The sequence below is a fragment of the Mycteria americana genome, chromosome 4 (genome assembly GCF_035582795.1).
Source record: "Mycteria americana isolate JAX WOST 10 ecotype Jacksonville Zoo and Gardens chromosome 4, USCA_MyAme_1.0, whole genome shotgun sequence".
NCBI lineage: Eukaryota > Metazoa > Chordata > Aves > Ciconiiformes > Ciconiidae > Mycteria > Mycteria americana.
Window position 1 is genome coordinate 14,034,791 of NC_134368.1, and position 17,553 is coordinate 14,052,343.

General features: G+C 38.7%; 1 protein-coding gene and 1 long non-coding RNA gene across 8 annotated transcripts in view; one reads left to right on the forward strand and one right to left on the reverse strand.

Moving 5' to 3' along the window:
• Positions 1-84: 84 nt before the first annotated feature.
• On the forward strand, positions 85-16,839 carry LOC142408932 (uncharacterized). 3 transcript variants are annotated; one of them, XR_012775472.1, is made up of 4 exons: positions 85-113; positions 6,989-7,094; positions 10,904-11,125; positions 14,697-16,839. It is a non-coding gene; the product is annotated as an uncharacterized LOC142408932 (long non-coding RNA). The 3 variants fall into 3 exon arrangements; XR_012775471.1 differs by lacking the exon at positions 14,697-16,839 and having other exon boundaries at positions 10,904-11,267; XR_012775473.1 differs by lacking the exon at positions 14,697-16,839 and having other exon boundaries at positions 86-100; positions 10,904-11,267.
• KIAA0232 (KIAA0232 ortholog) overlaps positions 7,661-17,553 on the reverse strand; it is a 73,461-nt gene continuing 63,568 nt past the window's right edge. For 3 of the 5 annotated variants that reach the window (XM_075499706.1, XM_075499705.1, XM_075499702.1), the window contains 4 exons: positions 13,653-13,734; positions 11,263-11,360; positions 10,157-10,301; positions 7,661-9,258 (listed from right to left, as the gene is read on the reverse strand). In XM_075499706.1, the coding sequence (XP_075355821.1) occupies positions 9,218-9,258; positions 10,157-10,301; positions 11,263-11,360; positions 13,653-13,734 (366 nt within the window). In that variant the 3' untranslated portion in view covers positions 7,661-9,217. Of the gene's footprint in view, positions 9,378-9,927; positions 10,302-11,262; positions 11,361-13,652; positions 13,735-17,553 lie in introns of those variants that run through there. The other 2 variants (XM_075499707.1, XM_075499703.1) reach the window with 2 other exon arrangements.

A 17,553-nucleotide genomic window follows, 5' to 3' on the forward strand; every position in this document is an offset into this window, starting at 1 on the left:
CCGCCCGCCGGGGAAGGAAACGCCTGCGCGGCGGGGGGCGGGGAGGCACGCGGGGGGGCGGCCGCTGGGCGCCATTTTGAATCGCCTCAGCGCGCCCGAGGTGGGGGGCAGCGGTGAGGGCGGGTTGTGCGCGCCCGGCTTGGCCGCGGCGGAGGCGGTGGGGTGGCTCCGGGAGGGGGGGAGCGGAGGGGGTTATAGAACGGTGGGCTTTAACTGAGGGCGCTCCTTCAGAGGAGTTCCGCGCCCCGCGCTGGGGCGGGGGCTGCTCTCTCGTTACCGGGCGGTTGCAGCCCGTCCTGCGTTACCGCCAGCGGCAGCGCGAGCGGCCGAGCTGTGCCGGGACGGCCGGGCCTGCGCGCTGGCGGCCTCCGGGGGAAGCGAGTCTGCGGCGGGACTCCCCTTATGTTCCTGGCTGCATTTAAGAGGAAAACAAAATTTGGTGGTTTTTGCAGGTTTGGACTGTGGAAGGTCTGAGGTGTCAAGTGAAGGTGTATCCATAGCTCTGTGGAACCGACCTGTAATGCCAAAAGTGGAAGCTCTAGGATGGCAATTGCTATTCTAGCATGTTTGATTTATCTTTCAATTCTCTGATGTTTACCTGCCATCTCAAAGTGCTCCCTTTTGGCATTTGCATACTCAGCTTATTCTGCACACCCCTTCTTCTCTCCACCCTGACACTGAAATCAAAGGAGTTACGAGCAATCAATACCTTGCAGGAGCAGAGCTCTCATGTTTCCTTATCATCTTTGAAACTCATTCTTGCTTTTTTCTGCAAAGGTCATATGTGTTTTGCACCTAGACTCAGTGATCATGTCTCTAGAATGGGTTAAAGATGAAGATAAAGTTGTCCCCCATCTTAACTGAGGATGTAAGTACCAGCCTCTCATTACCTCACGCCACTTACGTCTACCCTGAAGCTGGAAGTGTGAGTGCAGCAAATGCAGAAATATCTGAACTTGGGTTAAGGTAATTAGTTCAATATCAAGATGAGCAGAACCATGATTATTTAAGCTTTGATGTGGGCCAGTTTCACTTGAATAAACTGCAAGAGGCTGAGGTAAACTTCTACGGAAGTACTTGCCACTATGACCCCGTTGACACCAGTTCCATGCTATGAAGATTAGAATTAGGTCATTATCAATATGAGAACTGGGCACTGAAAACCTACCATCAACCCAAAATTATACCTCTGCAGATACTTTCTGTGACTGGGTCAGAGACTGATAAATTTCAGTGCTTATTCTGCTGGATTTCTAAGATGGGTATCAACATAATTAAGATTGGCACTAATTTCTCCATATCTTTCTTTGAAAATCACTGCTACCTCTGCAAGACAGCTTGCATATTGCTATTAAAAGAAGGTAAATAAAAGCAAAACAGCTTTGAAGCACTATAAACTTGTTTATATGCAAGAGACATACTATTTTGGAGCATATACTGTCACTAACGCCTTTTTCAGTATTAACATTTTCCTTCTGGTTTTGAGAGTGGGAATCAATTCTGTTGAAGCAACCAGAAGAGTGTATTGTCATGATGGTATCATCAAACTTGGGTCAAAGTTGTTAGGTTCCTAGGGTAAATAACAATGGCAATACACAGTCATGAATTCTGTAAGTCTGCAGAGTGTCTCCAAAGGAAATAATGATACTCCAATCTTCGTAATATTATTTAGGCTGAAGAAACTATTAGAAAAATCTGCCGCAGGAAATCTTTCGGCAGGAGCAGAGCTTGGAGTACAGCTAAAAGTTTCAAATCACACAAGGAGTTAGGTGCTTAAACACTTTTTGAGTCAGCACTTATTTAAGGTTAGAATTTTGCCTAACGATCATAATACCTTTGAGATCCCATTCAAAGTTATTTATTTTAGTGGATATTTTCCATTTCCAACCCACAGATGACTCTTCCTATGCAGCTGGTAGGTTTTTTGATACCCACTCACAATAAAATTCTTACTGTTCTTTGCACTGAAGAAACGCACAACAACCAGGTTCCCAATGTGCTAGGCAGGGTAAAAATACCAGGGTCAGCTTCAAAATGTTTACAGAAAATCAATGTAAAAAAAAAACCCTCTTTATTGCGTGTGAATGACTGTATAACTCATGGAAAAGGGTAAATAGCATTTCTGGTTGTTGTGAGCTATTGGCAAAAGTTGACTTTTTGCATTAGCAGTTAGCATCCTCCATCCGAGATACCGAAGTTTCTGTCTGCAAGTATCATGTATTATTATTCCTCTGTATTGGTAAAAACTGAAGGGCTGACATTATGTGACTAAATACAGCGTCACACCACTAGCTCTCATGGAAGCGTGGCATGTCCCAATTATTAAAAGGAAACAGAACAGGTACTACCAGGTACGGGAAGTATAAATGCATAACTAAGCGCAAAGGGGACCTTTAGCGCCTTTGGTTTTCAGCTGTGCAAAATTTAAAGTTCATCCAGAAGGGCATGCCGAGAAATCAAGTCTTCCTGTTTTAATAGATGGGTTGTAAGTAAATCCTCAAAAGCATAATAAGAAGTTAGTTGTGGCACTTACTCAGCGTGGTTATCATCAGTGTTCTGCCACTGATTCAGAGTTGGGTAAACCTGTAAAATACTTAATTTTGTAAAAATTCTTGGGACAAAATCCTGATGTTTTGTTCAAGAGTGTGTTGCCTGTGGCTGTTGTGTAGAAATAAAGCACTACATAGAGCAGCCTCAAATTGGCAACTGATGTTCACCTAGTGTGCAGAAAACATCTATGTGGTCTAGTACTAGATCAGTGCTAGAGAATTTAATTTTTTGAAAACATTCAATTCAAAAGCCCTGTCATACAAACTCATATTCATTCCAGCAGAATTCGATACGCCAGTTTTATGGTTACTCTGCAAAAAAGCTTGAAGGGTTTGTGCTCTGTTCTGTGTCACTGATTTCTCCAAAATACATGACATATTGGAAAAGTATGCAAAGTAATAGTCCTTCCTTTGTTCCTTTCGAACAAGGTAGAGTTAAGGAACAGAAACGCAAGCTTCCCTCATGCTTCTTACGCCTGTAGATGTGGGAAATCATTCTCCCCTTAGGCTTCTAGTTCTGTTTTGAAGCTTCAGCAATTTTGCAATTGATACAACTTTTAATTTAAATTTTTTTAAGAACTAGATGGGAATATCTAGATTGAATTTTCATTCGTCAGAAGCCAAGTATGATGCAAGCAGCTTTCAGAGACAGCCAAACTGAGCTTCATTTCAATCGGCTGTACAGCTCCCTATCCACCTTAAGGTCAGTAATTCACTGTCATAAACTAGAAGACATTTCAATATAATATTTTTTTCTCTAGTTAACCAAATATTTGCATATTGTGAAGATACAACTGTTGCACATCATTGAATACTAGCTGATCAACAGCTCCTTCTTCCATTTCCCATCACTGTCATTTAAGGTAGTTTTAGCTCACACAAGCAAGAGTGCAAGTGTACCAAGCGTAGCAAGTGATGGATAATCTCTGTTACCGCCTTGAGATACAGAGATGTTATCTCTGTAGTCATGCCAAGAGACAGAAAAGTTCTCTCTTGAAGGTGTTGGAACAGAGATGAGACATTGATCTTTTTCCTCCTTGCTTTACAGAATTACTTGTATGTCTGGTAAAGTAACTAATCCATGTTTTATAGATATGGCACAGAAAAAGGGAACAATTAATAAATTCAGGTTTCTACTGACTTGTAACAATGAGCAGGATGATGATTTGATCAAAAATATCAATACCTCACAAGCAAATGGTGTTTTTTGACAAATGGAGAATACTATGCTTTCCTACTTCAAATTAATCATAAATTAATTTTGTTCTCACAAAACTAATATTTCCCTGCTTTTTGCACATCTGTGTTTGATAGCAGGCCATTTCCAGCACAGCCACCATCTGCGCGGGCATTCCTACTAGCAGCGGAACGTCTGTGCACCAAACCATTTTAATAGGTTTGGGATGAATCGGGAACAGCTGGAGAATGTGCCATTTCATTCTCCCAAAAGGCTGTCTCCTCCTGTAGGAACGTAAACCTGATAAAGGATGAGGGCAGTGAAGCCAGGTGTATAACTACCATTACTGTTAACCTTTCTGTTACCACTGGGTAAGAATAGACTTAACGTGGTTTAAAGTTCCCCTCCATGAGACAGCAAGAAAATGAAGAGCAGGAAAAGCAGGGGAAGATAGTGCAAGACTTTCCAGCACCTTTGAATTGGTATTACCGAAACATGATGTGTGTGACTGGAATGTTTCTATCGCCGTCTACAAGCTGCTTAGGAAAGACAAAATGAGTAATAAGATGTGAAGGAGTAAGACTATACAAACTAAAAATACTGCTTCTTTTATTAGTATCTCAGAATTGCAGAATCTTAAGTGCCCATAAATAATTGCTAACAAAGTCTCCACAGTACTTCTCTTATGGATCTTAACTCATCACTAAGTCATACCAGAGAAGGAAATAAGGTTTTTATTATGCACAGCTGCATAATGAAAAGTTGCGATGTGATAGCAGATTTATTCTCTTAAGCAAGCACAATTTAAATTACATTTCCAAAAGCAAATAGATTAATCTGGTAACACAAAAGGCATTGCACCCAACATGTGGTAACTTTCTATTGGAACTCATTAGGAAAAAAAAGAAGTACTGGACTAAAAATTAGTTGTTGTCTAGAACTAGTAATGATGAATGAAACCAAGTAACATTCAATTTGGGCAGATAGCAGATCCAATTAATATGTCTCTATGGATCTGCAGTGCTTCAAAGAATTTAGTATTTTTGTATTGAATAAAATTGTAGGAAAAAGGGACAAAAAATATTTTAAAAGCATGAATGACAATTGAGACTTCTTGAAGAAGACTTTGTTGTGAAATAGATAAGGGTTCCAGAGTCAAAAGATGATGAGCTAAAACCCCATCTCAAAGTGAAGACAATTAAAAGCCAAACATCAATACAAAAACTAGAAATTATGAAATGTAAAAAAAAATGTAAGAGAAAAAGGGAAAAAATCCTACCAAAAGTGTATTAGGAACAAAAAGCATGCTAACAGTCCTTATCATTCATTATTGCATGAATAAAGTAACTGTGCAAAAAAGAAAAATTCAGTACCAATTTCTGTCCTGTACCTGGAAGGGATCAGGGTGGCCCACCATAGCAGGTAGGGATTAATGAGGCAAATTACTCTTCGGACAATGGGCTTAAACCACACACAAGTTGTACTTTTTTCAGACACAAGTTTGGGATCAATAAAAGAAAAACTACACAAGTTTTAATGTCCCATAGGCAACCTAATGTTTTTTTTTTCTCTGTAAACTATGAATCAATTTAATAGCCCTTCTGGATATAAGCTCTTCCTGTATGGAAAACAGAATTCAGAAAAATCTGGAGATCACTTAGTTCCTCATTTTTCCCCGAGGCAGGATGTATGTATACATACCTACATCATTTCTGACACGTTTGTCTAATTTGTTCCTCAAAATCTCTGATGGTGGAAGTGGCATCCCTTTTTTAGGCAGTCTGTTCTAGTGCTTACGTATTTGCTTTCAGTACTGCTGCTGTACTGTAGTGCCGTTTGCTCGGGCATTTCCCTGGCTACCAACAAGAAAAGCACTGAAATGAATATGAAAATATACTCATCTATACTTTTTAATAGGCTTGATTGTTTAGGTTGATTTTAGAAGAAGTTCAAGAATTTGAGACTGTTCAGTTCTGTGATACAGGGAGAGTTGCTACATCTCACTGTGTCTCCATTTCTTGTAGCGAGTAAAATAAAGTCTTCACAGAAATGAGGGGCAGTTAAGCCTTCTTCATTAACTATTTCTAAAATCTTTATGTGAAAAGCAATTGTAGCAATATTATAGCTGTTACTGTTGTTAATAAAAGTGACCCTGCCTTGTAGTGACAGGGAAAGAAAGACTTACTATGGCTTTTGCACCTCCTCATGTTCTTGGATTAATGGCTCTACAGTTGCAAATACATTACAGTAACAGATACAGTTAGTTCTTCCAGAAGCACTTGCCCTACAGAAAGACTGTCAGGTAGGAGAAGGCAGTGTACATGGAAGTCTTTCATCTCAGTCTCTGTCCTCGGTGCATTCTTTATAGGTGAAGCTATACACAACAATGAAGTAGGGCAGGGAAACCAGTATTTTGCCACCCAGTCACTTTTTCTCGGCAGCATGCTGACCCACTGCCAGCTCAGTCAGCTTTGTTTTTTCTTTTAATCCCATTATCATCATATTGGAGCACAGAGGTACCTCAAAATTTATAAGCACTTGCATATTATAATACATTTTAAGAGCAACTTGAACACTGGAAAAGGGATCTTACTGTAGAAAGCTAAAATGTATTAGTTAAGTTTCATTTGTCCCAAACCTCTGGAGCCTTGTTGCTACTAGTTTCATGGGTCATAAAAGAAAATAATATGAGATGCTGCATGTGAAAGGTAGATGAAGAATTCATTGGGGATAATACTTCAATATGCTGGTCCTGGCAGGAAAAGAACGAGTTACTGTCACAGAATCCTGGCAAGACCGGCTCTTCAGGAGCCGCAGTACCTTTCCATGTATTTTCACTGCGGACAGCACTCCCACGAAGGCACGGTTGGACATGCATTTAAAGCCTGCCCTACCACTGACAGATGCAATTGCTGCCAAGGACTATGCAGTGGTTTTTGCATGATAGAAGCATTGTTTACATTGGAAACTAACTCTTTAGGATATGTGGAGTTAGTAATTCAGGTATGACAACTGAAAGGCCTGGCTGATCAAATTTAATTCTTTTGTCAAGCATCTCCGATAAACACAATGAAAATACACTCCTGCTGCTGTATTTAAGAAATAATTAAAAATATTTTATGTCTTTGAAAGTTTAAACTATGAAGTTTAAAGCATGGTAGATACTAATGAACAAAAGTATTCAGGACCCTACAGAGCAACTACTTTCCATTATTTCCCAAGTGTGTACTTATGTGTTGTTTTCATTGCACTTCTAATTCAGGGCAGTTGCAATCATTCGACATGGACTCCCAAGTCATTATGGCTGTAGACTTACAGCAACATGATGCCCATCTCCACCAAGCTGAATGTAAGCTGTTCAAAACTGGGTCTGTCTTTTCGCCTTTTTATAAGAGGAGGTCTGGCCATGGGGTTAGGAGTATGTATTTTCTTGTCACAGATGCAGTTTTTCTAAAAGTAGAAGTGAGATACTGACCATTTCAATGGCTGAGTACAAGTTGAAAGCAGAACTAAAGTCTGCTATTTTAGATCCCATACTATATAAATGTTCTTTGATATGTCAGAGAGGGTCTGGGTTTTAATTTTTTTTTTTTTTTGAAAGACGTCTCATGTTCTCTAAACATGAAGTTGTCATTACAACTTAATTTTTAGAATGAGATTGTGACATTTTCTGTAGAAATAACTGAAGTGGGGACTAAGCTTATTTTGTTTTCTTGTCTTTTTTTTTAAAGAACATACATAGTGTATTTAATTTTCCTGCATTGTATTGAAAAAGAATAAAAAAATAGATTAAAAAATTATAGCAATGAAAGGACTCCCAAATTAGATACCTCATGCTCTCTCCAGCACATTTAATTCTTAACTGCCATGTTGTATCTAAGTTATATATGTTAGACAAAGAAAATGAAGACACACACACACCATCCAATTGTCCTTTTATATTTTTATTCGGTGTTAAGTAACTCCACAAGAAAACAAAATCAGTTACTCTGGTGTACGTGAAATCAGAACAATACAACCACTTGAAGCAAAAAGTAGAAACAAATTTCAGCCCAGGAATGGAAAACTGATACTTCAGTGCTATGGATATGCAATGCGCTTCATACCACGGTGCGGTTCAGCGTACGCCAACCTTTAATGCTTTTGTTGTTGTTGTTGTTGTTGTTGTTGCGTGTGTGTTTCTATCCATACAGAAAAATGAAAAATCACACTTCAACTCTCACTGAAAGCTTTAGAGCTTTAGCCATTAAACTATGAAAACAAGTAAAGACAATTTGTTATTGCCCAAGCTCAATACACGATTTTATTTTCCCCAAAGGTGCTGGAATTATTACATGCCACAATGTAACTATAAGCAACACCTTTGTTGGTTTTGAGCCCTTTCTTACCAAAGAAGCAGCTCTAGCCAAAATTAACTGAGCTGAAGTTTGTGTTTGAAATATGTCCATTTGGTCATTTCTTGTTCTCGAATGAAGTTCTATTCCATTCTTCACTGTAGTGATTTGAAGAATTTGTGTGTAAAGTTCTTTTTTACTTTCATGTTACAGTTAACTAGTTCTCAGTGCAGGTGCTAAACAACCTCTCAAGGAAGCTCCAGAAGAAAGTAAAATATATAAAAATCTATCCAAAGTCTGCAAATAAATTAAGGAAAGAAACTGTAAAGTGTCAAAAGATTTGTTGTATGAATACAAACCCTAAAACATAGTCTAAGAGGAGGACCAAAAGAAAGTCCCTGGGTAAGGACAAACCAAGCCAATTTTAAGTAAGGATCTCAACAAAGCATTGCCCAAAGAATGGCATGGTTTTCCAACCACATATTTCAATTCCTACATTATCAATTGAATAAAGGCAACAAAACCCAGTTACTCAGAAAACCCTTCTAGCACAGAACATACTTCAAAGGCAGTTCAGCTCACATTTCAAACAGCTATAGTTCTCATGAGGTTTATTGCCTGTCAAAATTGATGGTTAAGCTTTTCAAGTCAGTATTGGACTTTCTGCACTTCCTGATGTTACAGACATGCTGCTATTGTATAGACTAGTTAGTGCTTGTTGTTTTTTAAACTATGAGTTGGTAAAAACTTAGAACGTTTAGTTTTGCAAATATTGCTCCTCCTGGCTTATACATTTTGCATAATGTGTTAAAAGCACAAGGAGTTGATAGTCTTGTACAGATGCAACTTGACAATGTATTGACTTCCTAAGTTAACAAAACTTAAAAGCAAGTCACATAAAGCAACAATCACTACTGCAATCACACATGTATGTTGTAAGTCATCACCTTCCCTACCCCCACCCACCACACACGTAACTTGCCCCACACATTCTCTCAGAAACACAAAATGAACTACGAGATTTACTAAATTACAGCCACAACAGCAGCTAACTGCAGCAGCCACAGGATTTCTTTCAAGTGAAGCACTGACCCTTTGCATTTAAAACATTGAACGCTCTGAGCATTTTAGATAGTTTCAGTCATTCAGGCTCAAGTTCAGTACAGGATGCTTTTGCAGGTTACATGAATGCCATCATCTGCAACAAGACAACATTCTCATTACTCGTTACAAAATTCACAACAATCCACACATCACCCCAGTGGTTTGTTATTTTTGGTGTTACTTTTTGAACATCTGCCCCACATTGGCAAGTTGCTAAAAAGGACAAAAAAAAAGAAAAAAAAGGAAAAAAACCCCACATTGCCTCCATACCTACAAATAATCCTTGGCTTCTCCAGTTAGCAAAAATACAAACCATGGTATCCTCAGTGTTGGTTTGCGGGAGGGGGGGAATCATAGGATAGAAAACACAGTTTCTGTAAGTCTCTAAAGCACAACCCTGTTGTTCCTACTTCAAAGTTATGAGATTTACTGAATGAAGACTGGACAAGTCATTCATGCTTTTCTCCTGCATTCAGAAAGGCACTGATAGATTACAGTGTTAAGTATTTATCTCCCAGTTCTTAAAGAACAAAGCCTAATGTGCAGAAAGCTGAAGTCTCTGAATAGCAGAAGTAGTTGTAGACACTGCGATGCTAAGAAGATAGTAATAGTGGTCGGGCTACAGTTACGAATGAAAATAACTGCAATTAAGATGCAAAAAAGCAGTGGTACTACTAAGACAAGCACATGCACATCCATTCTTGATTTGACAACACAATCTAGTCTAGTTCAAATAGCCAAGAATTTAACAGGTTTTTTTGGGGGGGAAAAAAAAAATCTTCAACAGGACAGCTGTGTCCTCATCTATAAAATAAGCAAGAAGAGAAAGATAAATACACATCTGAATCCATTAACTGAAGAGGAAACTCAAGTTGTTGTTTTAGAGCTACAGACCCTCAAGAAGGATAGTTTTCCATCTCATGTTACTTTTAAACCATCTGTTCTACTCTGCAGTTTTTATAGTTGAGTTCGAGAAAAAAGCTCCTCCTCACACGGATCAGCCCATTCACTTCCACCTTCTGAAGCTGTGTCTTCAGAGCTGGAGCTATCACTGGAGTAGATCTTCTTCCTGAAGCCATTTGGTTTTGCCTCAGCATTTATATCATCTGCACATCTTGCTTCATAAACAGAAGAAACCTAAGGATTTAAACTGACAGTGTTGATGGGGAACAATAAAAAACATGCTTGCTTTTTTCTGAGCTGGGAGGTTATATAGTTTTGTAGTTGTTCAAGAGAGATGTCACGATTACAGGGCAAGTCCTCCACTTCCCTGACTTAGTCCACTATGTAGAAAGGACAGCAGAACAGCAGGCAAAAAAGGTGGGGCCTTTATTATTTTTTACTATTCCTTCATTTTAGCATTTGCACAAAAGAGCAAGAGAATCAAAAGTGAACGCAGGTAGAATGCAGCATGATCACAGGTCATGTTAGAAAATGACTGTAAAAGTTATCTCCAAAATTTGGTAGTATTAAATACCAAGAAAACACAGCACAGATCTGACTGAACTTCAAGCAAAACCAATATATTTTCGGCTGAATTGGTAAAGCTATAGCAAGCATGTCACAGCATCAATTTAAGTGCTATCATCACTATAAAGTTTAAAAGTGTATCAGTAAGTGCACGAGTACATGAAGATTTCCCCTACAGCAAAAAAATCAGGTTTTTGTTCATAAGCAGGACAGAATTCAGCATACATTATGTTTACACCTTTAATTACTGGTCCCTTCTGCCTTCACAGGGCACATCAGCCCACTCTACGCTTACTGACATTAGAAGTTGATGAAGAAAAGACGCATGTTTAACCCACACGACAAGCAAAAGCCAAGTGTTCCCAAAGGAAACTGAGTTTGCTTAGCTACTTGAAGTACAACCCTTTGTACAAAGGGCTATACTCCCCGAAGTACAACACTGAGTAGTTTTCAGAAGAATGCTCAAGACACAGAAGAGATTAAAACACAAAGTAAGGAAAGAAATGCTTTTGAAGGTTTTCATAGAAATTTCATTTGAGGCCAGACTGAAAACTGTCATGAAACGTTATAAAATGACCCTTATAAAATAAACAAAAAACCTCCTCCCCCAAACCAAAGACACACTTACCATATTAAAATCTAAAAGATGTTCATCATCATTGGATATTTCCTTTACATCTGCAAATTCTCCTACACCATTCTCTCCCTTGGCATTTGTGTAACACTCTTACATTGTGTTTGTGGGGGTGTTTCAGAGGAAAAAGAAGAAAAAACAGAATTGAGGAACACTGTTATTTACAGTTAACCAAAATGAAAGCATCTAGACAAGTATTCTTGAAATTCACACTCAAAGCCATGTAAACTCTGTGCTTGTGGGGGATTTTATAGTTTGACATCCTTAAAGAGATAAGCATAATACCTTATGGAAGCTTCATCAAATCTTACCTGGTAACCAAATAATAATAAAAAGAAGCTACTTAATGAAAACATCTAAAATTGTGAGTTACAAAGAGCAAGAATTACTTTTTTATGGTAAATGGTTCAGTACATTTTTCAACTCTGATACTGCACGGTGTTTTAGATCATTCCTCTTTCTATACCCATACAAAATATACTGCAACAGCAGCCTGATCCTGACTGAAGCTCAAAAAAACCCAAAAGAAGTTGATGTGAATGGCTGTAGTTTCTACTTACCAGAGTGAACTTCCATATAGAATATAAACATATATCAATATATATGGGTTACATGCATCAATATCCATATATAAAAAATACCCATACAGAAAACTGGATACAGCTAATGATTTGTGAAAGAATAACATTAGCTCTGAGCATAAAGTTCTAGTTTTGTTAAACTTAGTCTAAAAGTGGAAATCCTGGAACTATTCTACTTCACAGAAATTCTGCCACTGTATCAAGCAGGTTCTAGACTCCACAGTATTTCGTACTGTATATGCTGCCTTCCGCTGACGAAGTCAGGTGGTGAAACACTGCGACAGTTACGCAGATTCACCAGTGGAGGTCAGCAAAAAGATGACACAACTCACTCACAGCAATTCCAGGATTACTGTGTAAAATACATACTCAGGAGTGTGAATCACTACATCTGCCAGTACACCAATAATACCTCTGCAATTATCACTGGGGGGAAAAAAACACATTACAAAAGGACACTAAATATCTCTACTTTGTAAATACTGAGTTTTCTTCTAATATCGGAGGTTCTGTGACCAGTCCAGGAGGCAAATCAAAGTCCTGCAGGCATCAATCTATTCTTTTTCACTGTGCAAACACTCTTCTATAGTTGGGAGTGAAGTAAGTTAAGATGTTCTTGAAAGTAACCCAAACTGTCCTAAACACCACAGTAAGGGCATTTAGGCACCAAGAACACTGTTTAGTTGGTTGCACTTTAAGGTGCACTCCAAAAATAGTTTAGTAATAATTACTGGCTAATCTACTTACAGATTATTAAGGAACCAGGTCTCTGATCAAAAGTTTCTTGCACTGAGCCTCTACCAACAGAAAGCATCAGATAGCCTGTCAATTTGGTATACAGAATGTTCTTATTTAGCTTCTTGTCAAGCACTGGAACAGGCTGCCCAGGGAAGTGGTTGAGTCACCATCCCTGGAGGTATTTAAAAGACATTTGGATGAGGTGCTTAGGGACATGGTTTAGTGGTGGACTTGGCAGTGTTAGGTTAATGGCTGGACTTGATGATCTTAAAGGTCTTTTCCAACCTAAACAGTTCTATGGTTCTATGATTCTTGCCTCTCCCCAGAAAAGGTAAATTGGTATGCAGGCAAAAAAAAAGCAGTCTGGATTCTTGCCTGTCCCCTGAAAACCTGAGCTTGGGCCAGCTGTCAGATGCTACGAATTCTTGGGAGGCAACAGCGAGTGCTGGAAGCACACCTGCTTCCGCTTGCGAGCAGCCTGCCTACCAAGACTGGACTTACCCTCTGTGTGGGACAGAAAAATTCCCAGATTGCCACTGTGAAAGGAGTGGCCAAGAGACAAATCCCTCTCCTTCCCATCTTGAGAGAAATTCCACACATTCACTGAATAACTGGCACGTTATTTATGCAAACCCATAAAAGATAATTATCATGTTTTCACATTCTTATAAAATTAGCTACCTAATAAGTATTTTTCAGGCTGAAACATATTCAAAAATGTAGTGAAGTATTTCCAGAGTCAGAGATTAATATTCTATTTATTTAACTCCAAGCTCTGGAATTAAGTAAATTTGCATAAAAGTTAAGACTATTTTAAAAGCACTTTTGTTTAAAAACTATTTAGAAGCATGCTAGAGATCTATTACAAATGTAACTGAAGCATCCCAGTTCTCTCTCAGATAAGAGAATTTATTGTGGAAGTTTACTGTTGTTTTTTTGTTTTTTTTTTTTTAAATACAGATGGTAGTTCCAATCCATCTGCAACAATTCAAATCCATAAGAAAGAGCATTTCATTCTAGCACAGGTGCAACAGCAAGTCAGTTCAAACAGGCATGGCTTCTTACCTTCACACTGTGATGCAGGAAAAAGGGGAGAATAGAGCGCCTTTTCCCACCAGCATTGCTTTTCCTGGCTGCCACTCATTCTCTGCAGATTAGTATTCAATATAGGAAAGTGTTTAGACAATAATCACACTTCGTTATGCCATAGATAATATACTTACATGTAAAGGAGGAAACTCTGGTATTACAACCAATTTGCTAGGTCTTATAGGTCACATTGTTCAATTTCTAATACTAAGGGGAAAGGACTGTCAAACTACAATAGAACATCCATTATCTGAACTCTTATACTCAGTATGAACTCCATGCAGGGGCTCATACTTTGCCGATATGGAGTTGTACAAATCCAGAACAAAAAGATGAATTCCAGCCCTACACTGTATAATCTAAGTACAAAACAAGAGAGATCAGATAGCCACCCAAGAGATGAAAATACAACGAAACAACATTAGTCAACATGACAAATAGTTCAGTGTAAAAGAAAACAGAAAAGAAAGCAAACAAAAAGTGGCAAAATTTAATGTTTAAAGTCTGGAAGGGTGAATTAGCAGTACCATTACCATCAATGGGATAACATAAAATTAAACTAGAGAATTAATGTGTCAACATGAGGAAAACTGGTTATGAGGATGATTAATAATTTGTCTTTATGCCAAAAATAATCTCAATCTACTAACTAAAAATGCCTAAATACTCCTCCCCCCCCCCCCGCCATTTTAATGCTAATTTAAATTTACCAGAGCCCTTTCCTTGTAAAATTAACGGACATGGCTAAAATACCAAAGGCTTGTCACAACAGATGTGTCCCTAGTTTTATGACTGCATCTGTGGTAACCCCATTAACCTTCAAAAGCTGATGCTGGCTTTTAACATCCCCTAGAGATATTAGATAGAATGATTCAAAAACAAACTATAGTGCAACTAGCTACTAAAAAACATTAACAAATGAGCATCGACACTGAGTTTCTGTCCAGCTTCCTCCTCTGTAAACCTGAGAACATTTAAAGATGGAAAATGTTAACGTTGCCTTTTTTTCCTCTTTTGTAGAACAACAAACCTACAGAACCTAAACTTACAAATGCTTAAGTAATAAAGTGAAGTCCCTCTCAAACCAAATAAGCAGCTCAAGAGTGCTGTATTCAGAAGCGTCTGCCAGATTAAACTTTTTTCCCCAAGAAATTATGCTATAATGAATATTGAAATTGTCCATGCTGGTTCCAAGGAATAGTCCTTTTGGAACCACCCTCCAAAAGCTCAAACACCAACTCCAGGTTTAACTAGAAAGTTAAACAATAGTTTAAAAAAAAGAAAGAAGAAACAAAGAAAAAAAATAGAAAGCTCAAGGGTATTTGAAGCAGGACTTCATAAGAAATACATGCATTTACAAAGAAATTCAATCATGGAAGCCTCACTCTGCTGTTGACTACAGATAGAGGCATCTAAACTCCACAGACACAATGCTTTATTAACTTCAAAGTTTCCCACATCGCTGGTGTCACACCTGCACTCATATCTGCACACGCGATAAGCTGGATGAACCACAGTGGGTTACAAGCAAAGCCAGCTTGACTCTGGCAGGGTATAACAAGCTACAGATGTCTTGCTTCCCAGGCTGAGTCATCATCAGAGCCTACATCATATCTGCTTCAGGATGGCTTGGTGACTGAACTGATGCTCAGGCTGCCTCAGCTCCCATGTCCTTCCATCACTGCCTCGATACCAGAAGAGTTAGAGAAAGCCAGAGACACATCTTCTGGCTGCATGCAGAAGGAGTCCAGCAGGGCTTCAGTCTGAGCTCAGACCTGGCCCTCTTGCCCCCACACTGACCCTCATGGAATGACCTGTGTTACTTCCAAACCAGCATTAAGGTCAGATGTGTAAAGCAAAAGGACAGATATAAAGACCTGGTATCCATACTACAGCCATTTGGGGGTTTTGTTTGGGAGGTGATGGGGGACACAAGCTGACATCCATTTTATACATTCACTGAAGAAAACCATTTTCTCCTACAGTTGCTTAGATGTTTACTACAATTGTACAGTCTCTCATCATGAAAATTTCTGAAAATTAAAGAAGTACCCTTAATTAGCAAGTAAGAAACACCAACTCCAGAATAGTCCCGTGACCCCACCTTCTTTTCCAAACTGCATTTTCAGTTTATGCCACCTCCTCCTCTCACACATACTCACATGCACTTCCAGTATTTTATGAAAAGTTTTAATAAATTTCCCAGCTACCCATCTAAATAGCTATTATTCTCAACTGTATTAGAAATTGCAAGTCTTTCCTCTCTGAAACTATTCATATTTATTTTACTTAAACTATTCATATTTATTTTACTTTATTCTTAAGTACAGCTCAAAGACAAGGCAAAACCAACTGCATGCTGTTGCACTCTAGTCTTGCTGCAGGTCTGACAGAAGACTGATGAGTTTCCTTCCTTGTTTTACAGCTAGACATATGGTAACTGAGCCTTCTCTTAGAGCTTCTCATTGAGGATATGTAAAATCACTTGAGGACTTTAGCATTCACTAGCACAAACACTATGGTCATGTTACAGTTATGAAAGATTCTCCTCCCCCCAAATCCTGGCAGATTTCAGTCACAATTGTCTGCGAATTTTCAGTAGATTCAGGTCAGAATTGTGTAGTTACCCGCAAAAACTAAAACTTCAATTCTGCTTCTGTCCCCCTCTCATCTGTCCCCTACTGAGAGTTAAGCCAACAGCAGAAAAAAATAATTTTAATGTTTGCTATGGTTTGTATAAGAGTTTGAAAGAGTAAAATAGTTTCAAAACTTTAAATAGCATTTATATGTTTTTCATTGGCATCTAGCTCACATCTGCTCCTTCCAACATCATTTTATGTCTGTTTTCTCAAATGAACCTTCCTAAGAACTTCATACAACAGCAGGGCTGCCCACTTAGGTCTTTTATCCAAAATCTCAACTGAAACCTCTGGCATACAAAAGAACAACCATTCTTTGCAAACATCAGTACAAATACTTTCTAAAGGAATAAAAGCAAGTATTGGTTTTTTTCAACTAAAAATTCTAGTGCTGCTTCAAAGATCAAATTACAGTGAAACGACTCTGTAATCTAGCTGGAGTAAAGTACCTAACATGAAGGAGAGATTTTGTGAGCTTAAGTGGATAATGACCATTTTAAACAGCATATTTGATCTCCAGCATCACGATGGAATAGCAATTCAGTGTTCTGTTAAGGACACAATTGAAAAAAGGGAAAACAAGCAGAGAAGTGAAAAATTGTTTCCTGGACCATGAATTCCATTTCCTACTGCTGATGAGATTTTTCCTCACCTCTTCCACTCACACACGTATTTGAAATAAAGCAGCCAAGGAAGATTCCTGTTCTACACAGTTCTGTTGTATTGCTGCTTTCTTTGCAAAACTGCTACGGACAGCAATATGTATTCACCAGCTGATGAAGCTGTATTGTGAGAATGCAGCAGAATATCATATTATATTGATCTGGGGACAAGGACAAGCTGCTTCAGTGAACACACTTCAGACTGCGGAGCTGGGCCTACCAGAACGAATGCCCAGGAGGAGCATTTTACTCTTTTGCGTGCTTTGGTTGTGTAAACTGTTCTATACTCACTACAGCAAGGGACATAACCAACACCACGGTTTTCAACTGTGACCAGTAGGCAGCCTGATAAACAGCCCATCTGAGTGGGACTGTTGGTTTGCTGACATAAGATAAAATTTAACTGTAGTTTCTGTATGACAGGATACTAAGCCAACTTTTAGGAACATCTTTGACAGGGGCATTTAGGCAGGTGAGGAAACTGACTACCAAAGTTGGGAAAGACCAGCTCTAGAAGTATGAAAGCAGAATTCAAGAAAAAAAGACCCATTCATATGATAAAATGATAAACCTGGT